At 41.9% G+C, this 23,125-nt stretch overlaps 1 protein-coding gene and 1 pseudogene across 1 annotated transcript in view; both read right to left on the bottom strand.

Annotated features, from left to right (window-relative positions):
- The window catches only part of TRAF3IP1 (TRAF3 interacting protein 1), an 86,545-nt gene that overhangs the window by 26,961 nt on the left and 36,459 nt on the right, over positions 1–23,125 (bottom strand). Inside the window, 4 exon segments of the mRNA XM_073633679.1 lie at positions 5,169–5,236; positions 9,064–9,100; positions 9,184–9,310; positions 20,723–20,806. Coding sequence (XP_073489780.1) covers positions 5,169–5,236; positions 9,064–9,100; positions 9,184–9,310; positions 20,723–20,806 — 316 coding nt within the window.
- On the bottom strand, positions 973–1,088 carry LOC141101954 (5S ribosomal RNA; annotated as a pseudogene).

Here is a 23,125-nt window from a genome sequence, read left to right as displayed (position 1 = left end):
TTAACAACCACCAACTGAGGCTTCGGCGCACACTGGAGACAGATACATTGGGAAATCTAGAGCTTGGATCTTCTTGTTCCAAGCTGATAAGATACTGTTTTGCAGCAGCCTCAAATGAAACTGAGCATAGGAAATGGCCTCAAATGAAGCCACCATCTTTTCCAACAACCTCATGCAAAGTCGAATAGAAGGATTCTTCTTTGCCTTGATCACCTGAATCAGTTCCCTTATGGCCCTGATCTTCGCCTGGGGCAAGAATACCCTTTTCTGGGCTGTATCAATAATCAGACCCAGGTATTCTAATCTCCTTGATAGGTTTTTTTTTTTTTTTTTTTTAAAGGAGGATTTCTCTAGGTTCTAACCTAGGTATTCCAGGTAGTTGACTGTGGATCATACTTTGGTCTAAGCAGGCTACCGACTGGTCTATCAAGAGCAGATCGTTTAGGTAAGCTATAATTGTTATACCTTGGGCCCTTAATCTGGCTACAGGAGGGGCCAGGACCTTTGTAAATACTCGAGGTGCAGTAGCTAGACCGAAAGGCAGAGCTACAAATGGAAAACAAAGATTTTCTACCTCGAAACGTAGATATTTCTGGTGAGCGGGAAACATAAGTACATGGGAGGTATGCATCCCTGATGTCTATTGACGCCAGAAGTTCTCCACCTTGTAGGACGGAGACCACTGATCGGATTGACTCCATGCGAAAAGAGCAGATATTCAGAAACCGGTTTAGATCTTTGAGATCTAGAATGGGTCTGACATACCCATTTGGTTTTGGTACAGTGAAAGGTTTAAATAAAACCCCAATCCCCGCTCTTGCATGGGAACCACTAAGATCATTTTTTTGAGATAAAAGATGGTCCAATGCTTGAAAGAGAGACTTTTCCTCTGGAATCTGAGAAAACGAGGAGACGGGGACTTTCGGAACTCAAGTTTGTACCCTAGAGTTATTGAGGAAGTCACCGATCTGCAGTCTACGGCAATTGGTATTCCCAGGTGGTCCCCCATCCAGGTACTGACCAGGCCCGACCCTGCTTAGCCTCTGAGATCAGAGATCGGGCGCTTTCAGGGTGATGTGGCCGTAGGCTCCTGACACTCTTCCTACCAGACCCGTGAGAACTGCAGAAGTCTTCCCCCCACTCGAGCGAGCGGAGGCGCCCCCTCATAAGGAGGCTCCAGTTCCCCTCTTGAACTTGACAGCGGAGGCCGTTGTGACTGCCTAGAGGCAGATGCTCCTGGCACTGGAGAAAGAGCTTGTTTAAATGAAATACGATTACCCCTCTTCCTAACTAGCGAAAGGGTACTTTTTCACTAGAAGTTTTTTTGGATGTATTTACTGTATCCAAATCATCCCCAAACAGCTGTTCACCGAAAAGGAAAACTAGCCAGGAGCTTTGCATGATGCTTCGGCTGACCAATCGTTCAACCATAAGATTCTATGCCTATGCACCAGCCCAAGCGTAAGGCGTGAGGCTTGAAGAATAGAATCTCTCATGGTGTCTATTGCCAAACATAATGCCGCTGGTAACAGGGCTAAATCCTGGCCTGCTGATCAGGAATAACCTTGAGCACCTGTTTAAACCGGCCTCTCAATGACTGACATACACTAATTGCTGCTAGCGCAGGTTGAGTCATAAGAGAAAAAGTTTTTTTTAAATAGGAATTCCCTAAGGATCCCTAAGTATATGAGCATTGTCTACCGGACAAGTCAAACTTTCATTCACAGAGGATATAGCAGCGACAATTGCTGGTATCTCCCACTACTTAGTGAATTTTTCCTCCATAGGATAAAGTGTTATAGGAGGAAAAGAACGCTTATCTGGGTGATCCCACTCAGAATACATAGGCCTTTCCAGCAATGAATGGACAGGAAAGGCTTGCGCAGCTTGGGGAGGGGCTTTAGTGAACCTAAACAAAAAGTGGGCATATCAACCGACTCAATGAAGAGTAGAAAAATGCACCATCAATCTTTCAGATTGTGAAGTTGATCCCCGTGGATTAGACCCTTCAGAAGAGGAGTCATCAGCCTCTCCACGGTCCCCTGAGGGACATTCATCTTCTCCCGCTCCCAGATCCTCAGTTTGAGGGTCCTGGGTTATGGAAAGGGACCTGTCGCATTTGAACCCATTCTGGGATGCGATTAAAGCCACTAGCCAATCCTATTATGGCTTGAGTAAAAAACCCTCTTCGGTAATATAGACAGGGGCTGCAGTATTGAAAACAATTGCAATATTTGATAGCCCTGATGGCTCACTCTGACCAGCCACCCCCTTTCAGGGGTGGACACCATAGTAGAGATGAGTTTAGGCTGTTTAGAGCTTGAAGGAGTCCCCTTTGAGCCCTTTTTGGGGTGTGTCTACCTCCTCTTCTGACCATAGCCTGATGCACAAATGCAGAGGTACTACCAGAAGAAATCGCATTCACTGCTTGAGCAAATAGTCCAGCAACTGTCGCTGCTATTAACGCTCAGCCTGATGCTTCAGTAAATGTGCCAAAGAGATGCCTATGTCACCACTTACATGCCCCTTTTTAGCTTTTGTGCCTCTCCGACAGCTGCAGTCAGCAAAAAAACTGAGCCTTTTAAAAGTACCCCTGCGCTGGACGCTACTGCACACCAACACAGCGCTAAGCCACGCCCACTCCATGTCCCCACCGTGCCCCCCCTCTTGCATAGCTAGCCCAAGCAAGGATTGCTCCAGTGGCGCTCAGCACAGCACATCTTTACTCCCAGTAGTGGGAGGGGTTATATAGGGAGTGGACTTCCTGTCTTAGGGTGTGCCAGTGTCCATCACCCGAAGGTGGCCTATAACCCACATAGTAATTACTATGGCTCTGTGTCCCGTGATGTACGATTAAGAAAAATGTGATGCTCCCCTTAAAACATCCAACAGGGGATTTAGGGTGACATTGAGGTTGCCTCCAACTATCTAAAGGCCTTCTGCAAAATCTGAAAGTTTCTCGAGGTCCATCTGAAGGAACCCTACCTGGCCCACATTGGGGGTGTAGATGTTACAACTAGGGATGCACCGATACCATGTTTTTTTTTTTCTACAGCAAGTACGAGTACCGATACTTTTGTTTTAGTACTCGCCGATACCAATTACCGATACCTACTGGCAACTGTTGTGTTACACTGTCAACAATGGCACAAAGCACTGAAAATTAAATAAATGTAATTTTTTTTAAATGTTGCACTCTTTTCAATGTGAAACATGTAAATATATGTTAAAGGTGTAAAATATTAAAGAACAATGCAAAAAAAAAAAAAAGTTTTAATTATTAATAGTTTATAAAGTAGTAGTAGTGAAAAAAAAAAAAAAAAAAAAAAACACAGCAGAAAAATATTGATTAAATGGAGAAGGAGAATAAGGAGTTAAAGTGACTGTAAAGTCCCCCCTTTTTTTTTTTGAGTAAAAATAACAAACATGTCATACTTACCTGCTCTGTGCAGTGGTTTTGCACAGAGTAGCACAGATCCTCCCATTCTCAGGTCCCTACCTCCTGTTGAGTGCTCCCAAAGCAAGCAGCTTGCTATGGGGGCACCCGAGCTGAGTCACAGCTCTCTGTGTCCATTCAGACATGGAGCCGTGGTCTGGCCCAGCCCCCCCTTTCTCCTCTCGTTGGCTGGCTGACTTTAATTGACAGCAGCAGCAGCCAATAGCGCCTTGCTGCGGTCTCAGACAATAAGGAGGGGAGTCACTGGCAGCTGAGACATTCCTACAACATCACTGGATCTGAATGAGGCTCAGGTAAGTATTAGGGGGGCTGAGGAACACAGAAGCCTTTTTATCTTAATGCACAGAATGCATTAAGATAAAAAAAATTAAACCGTCTGCCTTTACAATCACTTTAAGGCTGATTGGAGCAATTTAGGGGTTAAAAAGGGGTTAAACAGAGGAACATTTATTTAAAAACAAAAAAAAAAACACACCTTTTTTTTTACTTGACAGGTCGCTTTAAACTGACTTTATCTTCAGATGAAAGTTCATCCCTTTGATCTGTAGATGAACACAAGGATACAAAAAGAAACAGTGTTTCTTTTTATCTTTCTTGGCTAAGCAATGTTGTTTATAAACATTGCCCAGCTGCTTTTTTTGACAGCTACAGTTGTTGGGACATTGTTTACACTTCAGCTGTCAACAGGGGAACCCTACTGACAGCTGAAGGAGTCATCAGTTGTTAAGGACACTGTAGCAGTGCTCCTTAAAGCGGGGTTCCACCCAAATTTTGAACAATATCTGTATGTATTCTCTTCCTTGCCTAAACGCTGACATGCCATTTAAAAAAATTTAAATCGCCGTAATTACCTTTTATTTTTCTATTCTTCTTTGCACTTCCTGGTTCTCCTCCTGTGGGAGTAGGCGTGTTTCTAGCCTCTCCCAGACTCCTGGGAGCTAGTCTCAGGCTTCCCAGGATGCCACTGAGCATGTGCGGGAACGAGCGGTGAATGCTGGGAGCACAGCATTCACCACATCCAGGAAATAAATGCTCGTGGGCTTCAAATGCCCACAATGAAGATGGAAACCGCCTGCAGTGAATAATATAAGTTATTCTTTCCGACGAAATCTGACACAGGCGGACATATTACACACAATATGTGAGTATGTAATGCTGAGAAGAAAAGTTTGTGAATGAACTCAAAAAAAAAAAAAAAAAAAACGATAGATAGGTGGACCCCCGCTTTAACAACCAGTAAATGCCAGTTTTGTTTTTTTTTTAACATTTCAGCTGTCAGTGGGGAATCCCGTTAGCTGAAAGAACTGAGCCTGAAAGAACTGAGCCTGAAAGTGTCGGTTTCAGGTATTGGAGCATTTGCACAAGTACCGATACTCATGCAAATACTTAGTATTGGCACCAATATCGATATCATATACCAATATTGGGGCAAAAAATCAAGGGAATAAAAAGCTTTTTTGCCCTTTTTTTACATGTAGGGTTTGCAGGAGGGAATGAAGTAAATTTTTGTATTTTTTTTTCCTCTTTGTATGAAATATGTTTAGTTCTCTACCTGCATCATCTGTTCACAGCTATAGCTTTGTCTTCCTTTTCCTATTTATAAATTTAAAACTACATAAAAAAGGAAAGTGTTAAGAAAGAATAAACAATTGCTTGTTACAGATATCATGGAAAAATTACTGATTGTGTACCAAAATGATGTGGATCTTACCTTACTGCCTGCATCAGGTTGTGTCTCAAATTCCTTTTTGGTCTCTAAGATTTTCTTAACAAGACTGCCTGTAAAAACAGAAATGTTTGCTATTACTTTAAGTACTGCATATTTTAAACAGATGAAATATGCTATTTTTAATACTATTCCGAGATCAGCATCACAGTCCGGTTTGACTTTTGCGAGAATTAGATTTAGTAAGAAAAAGATAACCATCTCCCCCTAGTGGCTACCAAAATTCCAGCATCAACAGTCCTTGGTATGGATTAGCCACTTGACCTACGAAAGATTTACCCCCCTCTTCCTGACCAGGCCATTTTTTGCGATATGGCACTGCGTTACTTTGACTGACAATAGCACAGCCGTGCTGTGCTGTACCCAAATAAAATGTATGTCCTTTTTTTTCCCAGAAATAGAGCTTTCTTTTGGTGGTATTTGATCGCCTCCGCGTTGTTTATTTTTCGTGCTATAAACAACAAAAAAAAAAAAAAAAAAAAAAAAAAAAAAGAGGACAATTTTGAAAAAAAAAGCGATATTTTTTACTTTCTGCTATAAAACATATCCAATAAAAAAAATAGAAAAAAAAAATATCAAATTTCTTCATCAATTTAGGCAAATATGTATTCTGCTACATATTTTTGTTTAAAAAAAATCCCAGTAAGAGCATATTGATTGGTTTGCGTAAAAGTTATAGCATCTACAAAACTATGGCATATTTTTATTTAAAGTGACTTATAGCGGGACTGCGATATTGTGGCCGACAATTTGGACATGAACTGACACTTTTTGAGGACCAGTGCTAAAAAATATGCACTGTCACTGTACTAATGACACTGGCTGGAAAGGGGTTAACATCAGGGGTGATCGAAGGGTTAACTATGTGCCTAGCTAGTGATTTTGTGTACTGTTGGGGTGGTGCTTTTACTAATGGAAGGCATGGATCCTTGTCCCTGCTTTGCAGGAACACAGGATCAATGCCCTCCCTACTGACAGGCAGATCGCCATTCTACCTGTGCATTGAACAATCGACAGGTGCTGGTGGACATCGAGTCCACGGTATCCCCTGCTGGGCTCCCGCTGTGTGTGATCACAGTGGTAGCAAGGCGCCGGCGGCACTCATCCTACCCGGAGGAGCCGGATCACAGAGATATACGTGATCCGGCACACAGGTGCCACCCTGTCGCGGTAAAACTGCTATGGGGTGGACCTGAAGCTGTTGAAATTCATCTTCTGAACATGTTACATGTAAACCCATATTTGGAGTGTAACATGTAATATTTTCAGCACCCACCTCACCCCCCTTTCCCTGCAACACCGGGCTGGGGTTCACATTTTAAAAACGCCATGACTGTGCAGGTCTCCGCCTACACAGCAACGTTATGAATGAACTACAAGTCACATCTTCCACTGTGGCAAATGGTTTTCAGTTCTCAATAAACTGGGAGGGTGCCCATCAGCGCCCTCATAGTCTATTGACATTTCCTACAGCTGAGTAACTGTCTGCCCATACAGAGAGAACTCAGCAGTGTCTGCAGGAGCCCAACATTGCACCTGTGATCCACTGATTGCAGGTGCAATACTTTGCAGGCTCCAGTGTAAAGAAAATAATAAATGTATATTCTTTCCCTGCAAAAATCAGGTGCATTTTTTTGTTCCTGCTTCTAAACGCCCCTGCCTGTTGTGTCCAACATAGGCTTTTAGAGAACTTTAGAAGCAGAGGCATTTAAAAGGCAGGTAGAAAAACCCTCTGCCAGTGCGTAAAGGAGCAGCGGTGTTTTTAGCGTTTAGCGCTTGAGCGTTTATTAATTTCAATTGCCGAAAGAAATAATTATTCTGGTCACCTCAATTAACTAACATGTAGGTAAATAGTGTATGACACCGTGAATTCCTGCGCTAAACAAATGATTAAACAAAGAATAATTGGTGATAGGAATAAAATTAAATATAAATATGATTACAAACATTAAAGGTTGCTGCTCCCAAAGTGCATGTGCCTTTAAAAATGTGAACAGAATAAGAGCGCTACCATACAATATACTAACACACACACTAGGGAACACAATTAACCCTTTGATCGCCCCCCAGTGTTAACTCCTTCCCTGCCAGTGACATTTTTTACAGTAATCAATGCATTATTATAGCACTGATCGCTGTAAAAATGCCAATGGTCCCAAAAATATGTCAAAATTGTCCGACGTGTCCACCATAATGTCGCAGTCCCGATAAAAAATGCAGATCGCCGCCATTACTAGTAAAAAAAAAAATAATAATAAAAATGCCATAAAACTATCCCCTATTTTGTAGATGCTATAACTTTTGCGCAAACCAATCAATATACGCTTATTGCGATTTTTACCAAAAATATGTAGAAGAATACATATCGGCCTAAACTGAGGAAAAAAATATTTTTATTTATATATTTATTATAGCAAAAAGTAAAAAATATTGCGTTTTTTTTTTTTTCAAAATTGTCGCTCTTTTTTTGTTTATAGCGCAAAAAATTAAAACCGCAGAGGTGATCAAATACCACCAAAAGAAAGCTGTATTTGTGGGAAAAAAAGGACGTCAATTTTGTTTGGGTGCAACGATGCAGGACCACGCAATTGTCAGTTAAAGCGACGCAGTGCCGAATCGCAAAAAGTGCTCTGGTCAGGAAGGGGGTAAAATCTTGCGGGGCTGAATCAGTTATACTGCACATCTGATTAAGTTGAACTTGCACTGGAAAAACCTCCTTGGATTCACATGAACTTTATATATTTATTTGTTCACTAGAATTTATGGACTTTATATATTGTTATTTTATATTTGATATGAGTTTTTATGATTTATTTGGTGATGTATTAGTATAGTAGCACTCTTATCCTGTTCACTAAATTAACATCCAAGCGCTTGACACCTGTAAAAGCACCTAAATGCTTAACACATTTTTACAAGTGGCAGGCATTTTCTCTACCACAATGCTGCTGCTGCTCGGAGGAAAGGCTTGCAGGAGAGTTGGTAAAATGTCCTATGAGCATGAGGCCCTAAAGTGTCATTAAAGGCAAAACTTTTTTTTTTAGTTTTGGACAGAGTAGAGAAGAATTCGAACCCCTGTCAGGTTTTATTGCTGTATGTGCCTCCATTAGGGATTCACCCTCTCTGTTTTGTTTACCATTCTCATTGAAAGTGAAAGTAAAAGAAAATCCCACATTTTGGGTTGACATCAGAAAAGTAATAGAGAGGAAATCTTCCAATGGGGACACTAGTTCTGGTGACACCCTGGGATTCCCTCACTTTATAGGGATTTTCTCTTACTTCCTGTTTTGGCTCCTGTGACAGGAAAAGGAGGGAAATCTGACCATCAAGACACAGATGGCAAAAATAACAGACAGGGGTTATAACCCTCCCTTACACTATCCAAAAAAGGTTTTGCCTTTGGTGGTGCTTTAGGATATGTTTAGGTAAAAAAAAAAAAAATTTCCACACAAAAAATACTTAGAATTAGAATGAAGGCCACTGAACACAGCCTATCCCCAACCTGTTCTCAGTCATACCAATGATGCTGCAATGCCAGATATATGATGAAGCTTTTTTACTACAGGAGTTAAGAAAGTTCACACAAACTATGTGGATATTCACTTTAATCATGTGCAGATGAAACAACTAAACAGGGATTTTCTTTTCACATCACCGGATAATTTAAGTGGATCAGAACACAATTTATTGAAAGAAAATTCTTAAAATCAGCCCCAATATGTTTTGTCACCTTTAAAAAAAAAATAAAAAACACCTTTGCCTTGGCAGACCAATACTATTTTAACTGAGCAATTACCGTATGTTGTATTGCAAGTCACGTATGGATGTTTAATAGATTCAATATTACAACTACAAGGACTGACCACTTAATCACTCTTACCATGCTTTTCATCCGCAGGGAGGTCTAGCTCTGACTCCTGGAGAGAGAAGACATTAGTCAGTTAATCAATGTGACTAATATGCTGCATTTACCATGTCTCCATGTAGCCCTATTACTTACCATCTCCATTGCAGGCATATGCGACAGCTGAGGAGACGCTTCCTCCACCACAAATTCGTTATCGTCATCACCATCATCTTTTTGCTTCTCCACAATTACACTGGATACACCCTTTCCACTGCCAACCCTAAGTGGGAAAAAAATAAATATCTGAATTATCTCCACGTCTAAGCACTGCACTATAAATGCCGTCTGCAACATCATAATTACATTGATATCATATGTATTTGCCAGGATCAAGTTTAGAGTCTGTTCTTATCAGTTATTGAGAGAGGGAGAAAGCTGGTGCCTCTTATTGAGTGGGGGCACCGGCGAGTTTTTCTTCTGATGTAATAAGGTGAGAACGCTGGGCGGCTCACTCCACACCTTTTCATCCCAGGGAGAAGTTCCATGGACCGTTCATCCATAGCTCAGGTAACTAGGGGGTTTCACCTGATCACATTTACCAGCACATATATACACTCAGTTTAACTCATATACAGGTACTTATCCACATACACATTCATACATGCATCCACACATCTACTTTTACCCTTACTTACAATACTGTAATGCATTTGGTATTTCACTTTTGAAAAACTTAGTGCTTATTTTTATCTATTTAATATCTTTTGACAATACCCATTCGAAACTTAAGTGCAATTATCACTTGCAGATGCATTTACATTTCTTCATTACACATTATCACTGATTACACATACATTCAACATTTGCCTTGTTCCTTATATGCTTTTTTCTAGCTAAAATGGCACTGAGTTATTGTTTATGCAATCTGCTTAGTTCCAACCAACACCTACAACAATTTTTAAAGAACTAGCAAAAGTTTACCATAATAGGAAATATTGTGTAAAGACCCGCTGGATTTGACAATAAAGCTGACAATGCACCATGAGTCACCAGAGTGCCTTAGCCAATGGCAGCTTGCCAAATACTGCTATAAAATGACATGTGTAAAAGGGTTCGTGTGTGACTCTGCTGGAACTCCTTGCTGTGTACAGAGCCCACCCCTATGTACCGATACATTTGTAATAAATCTGTCTTCTAATCAACATGACCGGAGTTGACTGAACAGTGAGAGAATAGAATTTTACTGATATCATGGTCCTTTCGAGCCCGAAGTAAGGATTAGGTGGTGGATCGAACGGTTCCGTCCAAAATATCGGTGAGTATCAGACTACCTCTCGCCGAGACCTAGGTCCTCCCACTCAAGTTAAGTGGTAAAAAAAGGCTGGTCGGTTCCGGGATCCACACCTGACTTCTACTCCTGGACTTCTGATCCAGTCCTCCGAGTCTGTTAAAGGTAAGACAGATCTTTTCTTTTCTCTTCTTTTCTCTTCTACTCGAGGTGATTTGGGTTTTTATTGAGTATGCCGGCATTTTATTGATCGTAAAAGATCTAGGTGACACAGGGGCCGAAGACAGAGGCACTTGGGGACGTTGCCTATGGTAAATAGACGTAGCCCGCTGTCCGAGACAGATTACAAAAAATGTAAGGTACTGATAGATGATTGATAATTGTTGTGAATAGTGATTACAAGTAATCTGGATAGATTACAGAGAGTCACAGTGGCCATTTCAGGTTTTTTTTCTAACTGAGTGGTGGTTGGGACAAACAGGAAGTGAATGTATGAGCAGGAATCAATCTAACTTGATCAGAAACACTTCCCCCATAGATCGATTGTTTTTCTCTTTTTCTCTCAAGAGCAACATTTCCTGCACTGTTCCTTTTGCTGCATTTGTTAAATCATGAGACTAACTCTCACTCTTTCCTCCTCATATTTAACATAACTGCTAATTGAAATTTTTGCTTTTCTGTGATCCAAGGGTTGCTAGTCTGGTGGTTTACAGGTTAATAAAAGGCCTGCTTTATGATCTGTCTGGCTGCAAACTTGTGGTTAAAAAAAAACTCACTCGCTCCTCGCCCCACCCCCCCCCCACGGACACCTAAGTGCACTTCCTCTTTTGTGTGAGTGTGTGTAAAAAAAAAAAATTCTGATCAGAACGTTAAGAATGTTTGTTTTGACCAACTGTACTTTGTAGTAAATAAGGTAAAGGTATACGTTGTTATATATATATATATATATGTATGTTTATTTCCTGTTTGGAGAGTTTGGACTTTGTTTGCTGTTTTATATAGATTTTGGCAAAGTTCGAGAGTAGAATTACCAGTCTTGTATTCTAAACTCAAGGAAAAAAAAATGTGAAAGTAAAGTTTTTTTGTGCAAGGTGATGAAGGAGATACCCCCTTAAGAAGGAAGCAGAGGAGGGTATAGCCCCTGCAATACCCCTCTTTTTCCTGTTAAGAAGGCTCCGCCTTCCACAGGCTGGAGAATGGTACAGGATTTACAAGCTGTTAACCAGGCAGTTATACCAAGGGCATAAGGTAAATAAAACTAAACTCCATTTGTGGCAACAGCAGGTCAAATACTTAGGGTATAATATCTCAAAAGAAGGTCGACACCTGGATGAGGAGAGAATTTGAGCCCTCCACCAGGTGCCGAAGCCAGAAACAAAGAAACAAATGATGTCTTTTTTGGGCATGACAAACTTTTGTAGAGCTTGGATTTCTGAGTATTCAATACTGACCGCGCCCCGTTGGTCCATACATTTGAGCCCAGCACAACACCTTTCCTGTATGACAATACTTTTGACACAACCTCACTTAACAATACAGATATGTACTACATTAAACCCATCCACACTAATACCACTTCCTACTGATGGTCATAAACATGACTGTACTGCTGCCATCGCTGAAAAGGTACTGCCATGAAGTGATTGGAAAGATGTACCATTATCTAACCCTGAAATGACACTTTTTGTTGATGGCTCCAGTACGAAAAATCCAGATGGTACAAGTGTAACTGGATATGCAGAAGAGACACATGACAGAACAGGAAATCATAGAGATAGATCATAAAGTCCTTACTGATATACAGCAGAATGTATCCCCTGGGGAGAAACAATATCGGAAAACAAAAGGTTGCACAATAATAGATAACATCTACACATCACCTGAAGGAAAGCTGGTATTGCCAAAATCCTTATTTAGGTATGCAGCAGTATTGACACATGGAGTAACTCATGTGTCAAACAGGGGGATGACTGAGATGTTAAATAAGGTATGTACAGCCTATGGCTTCACAAACTACTAAAAAAAACTTTTTGTTATCAATGCATTATATGTGCAAGACACAACGCTCAGGGAGGCATAAGACCACGGAAAGGGAAGTTCTCCACACCGCAATATCCATTCCAACACATTTGCATGGATTTTATTGAATTAGACAAATGTGAAAAGGAAGAAATATTGTTTGGAAATCATTGATGCATTGACCACATGGGTAGAGATATTCCCCACAGGAAGTGCTGACGCCTTAACAGTATCCAAAGCCTTACTAAAAGATATCATTTCACAATTTGGGATACCAGAGAAGATTTATAGTGATAATGGTTCACATTTTGGAAATCAGATCATAAAACACCTAACAGAAGTGATGGGTATAGAAGTAAAGAATCACTGTGCATATCACCCTCAGTCAGCAGGGCTCGTAGAAAGACATAATTGGATATTGAAGCGCAAGCTTGAAAAGGCTATGGAGGAGACAGGAAAAAATTGGATGTACTGTCTCCCACTAGCTATTTTAAGCATGCACATCACGCCCACTAAGGAGGGGCTGAGTCCATTTGAAATGATGTATGTTAGACCTTATAAAATACCTTTATTACCAAATGAAACCCACACAGAGGAAGGGGAGAGAACCTTAGCAGAATACATGTCAAGGTTATTAAAACAGAAACAAATTAACCAAGAGTGTTCCATTCCAGAAGGAGAGCCCATAGGAGAAGACAAAGTACAAATCGGGTGCTCATCATGGTGATCAAAAAGAAGCATTGGCACTCCCCTAAGTGGGACGGGCCATATTAAGTACTCCTTACTACTCCCACTGCAGTAAGAATTGCTGAAATGAGTATCTGGATTCACCAATCCCACTGTAAAAAGGTAAACATAGGCAGAGTAGGGACAGAAAGACTAAAGGAGGGGGAAAGTCTAAATACAAAAGGGAGGCAGATAAAAGGTCTGCTTGTCTCAACCTTGGTGAAGAAAAGGCCCTATTTAGGCCCCCCTCACTTCAGATAGGATGGTAGGGATTTTGTTTCTAGTGGGAGCACTGGTGACTCTAGGAGAGGCCTCTATACGGGGAGGTAGGAGACACGGGAGGATAGTGGAACCAATCAATTGGGAAGAGACAGAAAGAGCATTGAACCTCACCTTTGTTGAAGGAACCACCAGTACTATACAGGTGGATTTCTGCAGGATGACAGATTGTGGAGATAAGGTAGAAAAAAGTAAGCTGACCTGGGCAGATAAATACGTGTGCTACCTGGCTGGAACTACCGGGTGTACTACTTGGGATTCAGTCATGTGGACAACTGCAGCCCAGGATTGGGGATATGAGATCCCAGCAGCAGGAGATTTAAAGAATAGATTAACCATAACTAAAGCGGCCCACTCTCCCTGTACAGAATCAAAGAATTGCAATATATTATTGATTTCCCTGAAGGACCCAAAATTAGAAGATCAGAGGTTATACCGTGTAGGAGCCTGGATATCAGGAACTGATCCTTTGGGAAATTTCTTTCTTGAAGGCAAACCAAAGAATGAGACAAACAAGAAGAAAGAATTAGATAATGAGGGCCAATTTAAAGTAGAGGTATTAGGACCCACAGTGAGATTCACCAATCTCACAGTGGAAGAAGCTATTACATTAGAAACAGGATACCAGGGTAAGAATGAATGGCTTGAATGGTTAATCTATACTGCTAACATCCTTAAAAAAGAGAACTGCTTGGTCTGTGCAGGGGCCAGACCCCAGCTGGCTACAGTGCTTTTTCCCTTAAATAACAATATAGATCCAGATGGTTTAGGGTGTATGCTAAAGCTATATCAAAAAACATACAAACCTGACACCAACACTCCCTGTCACACATTAAGTTTATTGTTTCCCCAGGTTCAGAGACCTCAGATACCCCCTGCTGTCACGGCATACCCTGATAACTTGACTTGTTTTGCACTTCCGGGGAATGAGAGTGGCAAAGTTTGGGGTCTTTACCAGATGACTACTGCATGGAGAGGATTAACAAAATAGTAAAGGGAGAGGGTGACAACTGGGTTGAGCACGACACTCAGAGGGCGGACGTCTGGTGGTTATGCGGAGACAAGAGGCTCAGAGCGAGCATCCCAGCCAATTCCTGAGGGGTTTGTGCACTGGTACAGCTGGCAATGCCTCTGCGCTTACTGTCAGAGTCCCCTTGGAAGAAGGGTCACCGGAGGAGCAGAAGGGACACCTCTCCTGCGGGGTCTTTTGACCCCCAGATCTATATAGATGAGATTGGGGTTCCGCGTGGAGTGCCGAGCGAGTTTAAGGCTAGGAACCAATAGGCAGCTGGATATGAGTCTCTCCTCTGGTGGGTGACAGTAAACAAAAAATGTTGACTGGATTAACTATATATACTACAACCAACAAAGGTTTGTAAACTACACCAGGGATGCAGTTAAGGGATTGACAGAGCAATTAGCCCCTACCTCTCTGATGGCATGGCAGAATAGGATGGCATTAGATACGGTCCTAGCAGAAAGAGGAGGGGTCTGTAAAATGTTTGGTGGTATGTGTTGCATCTTTATTTCTAACAATACAGCTCCTGGAGGAACCGTGACTAGAGCTCTCGAAGGATTGACAGCTTTATCGAATGAATTAGCGGAAAACTCAGGTACTGATGATCCATTCACAAATTGGCTTGAAGGTTGGTTTGGGAGATGGACTGGACTTGCCAAGGTCAAGGACTTCCTAAGGTCTGAAAACCCAGTTGTGGAACAGATCTGCACTGAAGTAATAAATTGAGAAAGCAAATATAGATATCAGAGGAGGGAATGATAAGAAATATGTAAAGAATTACAAGTGATATCAACATTTGCCTTGTTCCTTATATGCTTTTTTCTAGCTAAAATGGCGCTGACTTATTGTTTATGCAATCTGCTTAGTTCCGACCAACACCTACAATAAAATTTAAAGAACTAGCAAAAGTTTACCATAATAGGAAATATTGTGTAAAGACCCGCTGGATTTGACAATAAAGCTGACAATGCACCATGAGTCACCAGTGTGCCTTAGCCAATGGCAGCTTGCCAAATACTGCTATAAAATGACATGTGTAAAAGGGTTCGTGTGTGACTCTGCTGGAACTCCTTGCTGTGTACAGAGCCCACCCCTATGTATCGATACATTTGTAATAAATCTGTCTTCTAATCAACATGACCGGAGTTGACTGATCAGTGAGAGAATGGAATTTTACTGACATATGGTACACCCTCTTAGACTTGATTTATTTATTTCTCTATCTTAGCCTGTAGCCAAAGTCTATGCATCTTACTCCTCATGAGTGGCTGTTACCAAGCTTGTCTTAAAATCATGAATTCTGCTAATTTTATTGTATGTTCATAGTTATCATGACGATTACAATCACTGGACCTGTATTTGTATCAATCTATTAATTGCTTTTGTCTGTATCAATCGTGTTTATCAATTATTAAAATTAAATATGTCAATATGATTATGATTATTAGTATTTATTATGTCCTTCTTTGTGGGGAATATGTATTATATATCATTTATAGGATACAGTATATATTATACTGTGTATTGCATTTATTAATTGTATTTAATTAATTGGAATTATACAATTGAAATCAATAATTCAATGGGTACATGCTGTTCCCAAAGGGAATCATGACATGTAACCTGTTTATAATTAGATATTTCTCATTTAATTATGTACATGCACATGCCTCATTTAAAATCCCAAAACCCTTTTTCTCTTGCCTTTCTGGTAGGGATGGTGCTGCTCTGGTCTGGCGAGGGGCAGGCCTGAGAGAAGCCTGCAGTGTATGTGCCCCTGGAGTGACATGCAACCAAGGTCGCTGCACTATTGCACACTTTTTCACACCTGCCTCCTGGGCCAGGCCTTTTGGCTAGAACTGGAGCAACTTTTATACCTGCCAAAGGACCCACCATTGTATAAAACACTGGTACAAAGCAATTAGCCCTTACCCTTTTAAAATTTGTGTGTTTGTCATTTTTGCACAACATGTTTGCACCTGACTCACCCCGACTATGGTGTAAGTCCTTTGAGTTGCCCTGAAAGTCTTGAGAGGGGAGGACACATGGCCTTTTGGTCAGGTTCTCCCCCTCATGGGGACTCTCTTCAGGGGAGCCCCACCTAGTACTTGGGTAGGCCTTGCTTCGGCTGGCCTCCCGAGGAATGGGGTCTGCCTGGTTTTACTTTGCTGGACCACGAGTACCCCAGTCTCTGTCAGAGGCCTTGCGCCATGGGGAATCAGGGCTAGGGTTCTTTCTCTTCAGAGGAGGGCCATATGTACACTATGTGCATTTTTCTGTGTGCTTCACTTTTGTGTGCCCACTTTTTTTTGCACTTGGTGTTAGGTTTCGAGCGTTCCCACTGCACCACAGAGCTTCAAATTGAAAAAAAAAATAAAATAAAATGTATTAACAACATACAATTAACAAATTACAGTCATTTTGGTATAGAAGCCCTTCGGTTAAACAGGCAGTGAATTTTTCTCTGTTAAAGAGGTTGTAAACCTATGTGTTTTTTCACCTTAATGCATTCTATGCATTAAGGTGAAAGAACATCTGTCAGTGACCGGCCCCCCAGCCCCCCCGTTTTACTTACCCGAGCCCTCGAACTTCACCCACGGGGACACGCCATCTCTCTGCCCAGGGTTCTCAGCTCTTGATTGGATAGATTGATAGCTGCAAAGCCATTGGCTCCTGCTGCTATCAATCAAATCCAATGACGCGTGTGCCGGGGGGCGGGGCAGAGTCCTGCATTCGGCGGCTATGGACGTCAAATGCTGGACTCGGGAGCACACCCGCAAGGTAATCCCCCGGGAGATCGCTTTTCTAGGGGGTTATCTGATGTGGGGAGGAGCCGCAAGAGCCGCCGGGGGACCCCAGAAGAGAAGGTTTTGGGGCCACTCTGTGCAAAACGAGCTGCACAGTGGAGGCAAGTATAACATGTTTGTTATTTAACCACTTCAGCCCCAGTAGAATTTAGCCCCTTCCTGACCAGAGCACTTTTTGCGATTCGGCACTGCGTCGCTTTAACTGACAATTGTCCGGTCGTGCGACGTTGTACACAAATAAAATTGACGTCCTTTTTTTCCCCACAAATAGTGTTTTCTTTTGGTGGTATTTGATCGCTTCTGCAGTTTTTATTTGTTGCGCTATAAACAAAACAAGAATGACAATTTGGAAAAAAATGCATTATTTTGTACTTTTTGCTATAATAAATATCCCCATTTTTTTTTGTAAAAAAAAGCATATTTTTTCTCAGTTTAAGACGATATGTATTCTTCAACATATTTTTGGTAAAAAAAAAATAAATAAATAAATCAGTATATTGAAAAATTAAAAAGTGTATATTGATTGGTTTGCACAAAAGTTATAGCATCTACAAAATAGGGGTTAGATTTAGAGCTTTTTTATTATTACTTTTTTTTCTTTTTACAAGTAATAGCGGCGATCTGCGATTTTTATCGTGACTATAAAAATGCATTGATTACTGTAAAAATGTCACTGGCAGTGAAGGGGTTAATACTAGGGGGCGATCTAGGGGTTAACTGTGTTCCCTGGGAGGTGATTCTAACTGAAGGGGGAGGGCACTGACTAGAGGAAGTGACGGATCGTGGTTCCTAGCTAACCATGAAACACACGATCTGTCACTCCTGTCAGAACAAAACAGGGAAGTGTGTGTTTACACACACTCGTCCCTGTTCTGTGTCTCTTGGTCACGACCGTAGGCCATGAGCGTCGGCACCCCCGTAGTACAGCGGGCGCGCACCTGCTATCCCAACCCTGCGAGCCGACGTATAGCTACGACGGCTCGTGCAGGGGAGCCAACCTGCCGCAGTATAACTGCGGAGGTTGGTCGGGAAGCGGAAAAAAAAAAAAAAGGCCTTTACAATCACTTTAAGTTCTGCCTCTAATTTAAACCAAGCTCCACCTAATTGTGTATGTACATCCTAAAAATGTTCTAAATTGCTGAATGACACCTGAGCCGAATACACTTTTCTTTGCCTAAACTTAATGTCCTATGGAGGTTCCGTAGTTTGTCGCCATTCCACGAGTGTGCGCAATTTTAAACCGTAACATGTTAGGCATCTATTTACTTGGCGTAACATCATCTTTCACAATATTCAAAAAAAGTTGGCTAACTTTACAGTTTAGTTTTTTTTAAATTCGGTGTAGTGTATTTTTTCCCAAAAAATTGAGTTTGAAAGACCACTGCGCAAATACCGCGTGACATAAAATATTGCAGCGACCGCCATTTTATTCTCTAGAGTCTTTGCTAAAAACACACACACACATACATTCTAATATATATAACAAGTGTCCTTAAGTGGTAAAAAAAAAAAAAAAAAGAAAAACGGCCTTGTTTACATCGGCCGTGAACCGGAAGGGACATCATGACTTTGCTCCAGTCCTCCTAAGCCATAGAAATGAGTGGAGGCCATCTTTCCTCTGCTCATCTCTGTGGTCAGCCGTCAGCACCGGATTGGTTCTCAGGCTTCCCAATCAGCCAGGCAAGCCCAAGAACCACCGGAAATCGTCAGGAGGAAAGGGGGGCGACCCCCCCCCCACTGCTTCTAAAAGTGATCCAGTGGCTAATCAAGAGCATCGCCTGAGGAAAATTTAACACTGGGTTATGGCATCTATGTACAGCTATAACCCCAATATTGAACATCAAAGTAATGAAATATTTTCCCAGTTAGGCGGTCGGCAAATAGCTAGAGGAAACCATTAAATATTACATAGGGCTACAGCATTGTATCGGCTTACACCTTTACTCATTATCAGCGGGTTGTGTTATAGTTTAACCACTTCAGCCCCGGAAGAATTTACCCCCTTCCTGACCGGGCCATGTTTTGCAATATGGGGGCTGCGTTGCTTTACCTGACAACTGCGCAGTCGTGCAACCCTGTACCCAAACAAAATTGACATCCTTTTTTTCCCCACAAATAAAGCTTTCTTTTGGTGGTATTTGATCACCTCTGCATTTTTTTTTTTTTTGCGCTATAAACAAAAGGACTATTTTGAAAAAAAAAAAGCAATATGTTTTACTTTTTGCTATAATAAATATCCCCATAAAATATATAAAAAAAACAAATTTCTTCCTCAGTTTAGGCCGATATGTATTCTTTTACATATTTTTGGTTAAAAAAAAAACAAAACAAAAAAACAAAAAACCACAACGAGCATATATTGATTAGTTTGCGCAAAAGTTATAGCGTCTACAAAATGGGGGATAGATTTATGACATTTTTATTATTATTATTTTACTAGTAATGGTGACGACCTGCGATTTTTATCAGGACTGCGACATTATGGCAGACAGATTGGACACTTTTGACACTATTTTGGGACCATTGACATTTATACAGCGATCAGTGCTATAAATAGCCACTGATTACTGTATAAATGTCATTGCCAGGGAAGGTGTTAACACTAGGGGGCGATCAAGGGGTTAATTGTGTTACCTAAGGAGTGATTCTAACTGTGGAGGGATGAGACTGCCTGGATGAAGAGATTGATCATTGTTCCTAAGCATTAGGAACAACAGATCGCTCTCCTCACCCCTGACAGAACAGAGATCTGTCTGTTTACATTGATATATCTCGGCTCTCTCCTTCTCAGGAGCAATCGCGAATAGCCAGCCGCCATCGGGGCCGCCGTGCATGAGCTCCTACGTCTCGCCAGCGGCACGCGCCCTATACTCCTTAAAGCGCCCGCCGTACAGCTAAGGTGTTTTGCGCAGGAGTGCCAATCTGCTTCCATCAATCGACGGCAGGCAGTCGGCAAGTGGTTAACATGCATCATGCTGTAATCCGCTTTGCAATGCTCTCTTGTAATGTTTATACTGTGATTAATTTAATTTAAACCGGTTTTGCAAGATGTCATAGAACTTGAGAAGTTGAGAAGATTGAATCATAGAACTCAGTTGATAAGATTGTAAGGGTAAAGCATTTCTATAGCTTTGATATTGTAGCACTACTGTGTTACTGCTGTGCTCTTCTACACTTAGCATAGCAAGGGCAGACATGAGATGTACGTCTATGTTCGTTATTTTTTTTATTTTTTTGCTTTTATGCTTTTACAACAAACAAAAGTAATTAATTTCACTCAAAAAAGGTTTTTAATCTACCTGCATGTTCTCTCTACGCCTGGCGTTGGTTTCCTCTGGGGTGGGGTACTCTGGTTTTCTCGCACACTCCAAAAACATGCTGGTAGGGCAATTGGCTCCTGTCTAAATTGGTACTAGTATGTGTATTTATGAATGTGAGTTAGGGACCTTAGATTGTAAGCTCCTTGTGGGCAAAGACTGATGTGAATGTACAATATATATGTAAAGCGCTGCGCATATTGTCAGAGCTATATAAATACCTGTAATAATAATTTACCTTTCAGGGACAATGAGGTCTGTGCTGGGTTGCCTCTTTACTCTTGGTGGAGCTGGTCGAGCACTTCCAGGTCGAGGGATTCTTCTGCAATACATAGTATGACAATAAGTTAGCATACTGAGACACATTGATTCTGTTCGTTAGCATTATAGGGAAACTATTGCATTTTCAGTAAGCACACCAAATGTAGTAGTTGGCACAGTGATCAATGTACAATAACGGCAGACATAACATTCTAAAAGCTTAGATCCAATTCCTGCTGTCTTAAATAACCATATCCCTTTCAGGAACAATTTAACAAGGGAAGCTCAAAATAAAAAGGCACATAGATGTCTAGCAGAATAACCAAGCTCTAGTAAGGTGCCCAAAAATCTACTGGTATGAGGAAGAAGTGAAAAATAGGATTTTTTAAAACAGCTTACCTGTAAAATCCTTTTCTTTCGAAGGACATCACGGGACACAGAGCCTCAGTAATTACTGATGGGTTATATAGGTATCACTGGTGATTGGACACTGGCACACCCTATCAGGAAGTTCAACCCCCTATATAATCCCTCCCCCTTACAGGGATACCTCAGTTTTGTAGCCAAGCAATATAGTGTATTAGAAGAGGGGCGGGACCTCTGTGTCCCGTGATGTCCTTCGAAAGAAAAGGATTTTACAGGTAAGCTGTTTTAAAAAAATCCTATTTTCTTTCTCGAACATCACGGGACACAGAGCCTCAGTAATTACTGATGGGATGTCCCAGAGCAATGCTACCTGAGGGGGGGGAACCACGACCAAGTAGGGTGCAATCAGACCTGAGGACCCTGTACCGCTGCCTGCAGCACACTACGCCCAAAGGCGATATCCTCATGCCTTCTCACATCCACCTGATAGAATCTGGTGAATGTATGAACTGAAGACCAGGTTGCGGCCTTGCAGATTTGAGCCATAGAGGCCTGGTGATGCACTGCCCAAGAAGCACCAATAGCCCTTGTGGAATGTGCCTTGATCTGAAACGGGGGAACCTTCTGTTTCAAACCGTAAGCTTGAATGATCAACTGTCGAATCCATTTAGAAATGGTAGCTTTTGACGCTGCCTGTCCTCTATTGGGACCCTCTGTCAGTACAAACAAAACATTCGTCCTGCGGATCTGAGCAGTTGCCCCTAGATAGGCCTTAACTGCTCTTACTACATCCAACGAATGTAGAGATCTCTCTTCCGGAGAACAGGGATCTGGAAAAAAGGAAGGTAGAACAATGTCTTGGTTTAAATGAAAATCAGAAACCTAGTACCACTCTATCCTTGTGTATAATCAAATAAGGCTCCTTACAGGAAAGAGCTGCTAATTCTGATACTCTTCTAGCAGAAGAGATGGCCACCAGAAAAATTAACTTCCTTGTCAGCAAGACCAAAGGAATCTGACTTATTGGTTCAAAAGGCTGTTTCTGTAACACAGCCAGGACCAAGTTCAAGTCCCAGGGGTTTAGGGGCGCTTTAACCGGAGGACTAAGACGCATCACCCCCTGCATAAAGTTTCGGACCAAAGAATGCGAAGCAAGTGGCCGCTGAAATAATACTGATAAAGCAGAGACCTGGCCCTTGATGGTACTCAAGGCCAGCTTCATCTCTAATCCTAATTGTAGAAAATCAAGAATTCTACATATGACATATTTCCTGGGATGCCAACCTCTGGATTCACACCAGGTTATATAAGCTTTCCAGACTCTATGATAAATCATCCTGGAAGCTGGCTTCCTTGCATTAATCAAGGTAGATATGACAGGACCTGAGAGCCCACGACTCTTCAGAACGTGGGTCTCAATAGCCAAACCGTCAAATTTAGCGTTTGTAAGGCAGGATGGAACACTGGACCTTGAGATAACAGGTCTGGGCGTTCCGGTAGTGTCCACGGGGAACCTACTGTCATCCTTACTATTTCTGCATACCAAGTCCTTCTGGGCCAAGCGGGGGCCACCAGAAGCACCGACTCCTTTTCCTGCCTGATCCTGCGAAGGAGTCGTGGTAGTAGCAGAATAGGCGGGAATGCGTAAATCAGTGAGAACAGATGCCACGGAATCACCAACGCATCCGTCCCGCATGCAAGAGGATCCTTTGACCTTGCCACAAATCTGTCTATCTTTTTGTTGAATCGGGATGCAAAGAGATCTACATCTGGAACCCCCCCATCTTTGGCATATGGCCCAAATGACGTCGGGATGCAGAGACCATTCCCCTGGAAGTAACTGCTGGCGACTTAGATAGTCCGCCTGCCAATTCTCTATTCCCGGGATGAAAACTGCCGATATGCATGGCACATGCATCTCTGCCCAGACTAAGATCTGGTTCACCTCTTTTTGAGCAGCTCGGCTCCGGGTGCCTCCCTGATGATTGACATAAGCCACTGCTGTGGCATTGTC

Source organism: Aquarana catesbeiana, linkage group LG06, assembly GCF_042186555.1.
Source record: "Aquarana catesbeiana isolate 2022-GZ linkage group LG06, ASM4218655v1, whole genome shotgun sequence".
NCBI lineage: Eukaryota > Metazoa > Chordata > Amphibia > Anura > Ranidae > Aquarana > Aquarana catesbeiana.
This window is presented reverse-complemented; position numbering and strand designations above follow the sequence as displayed.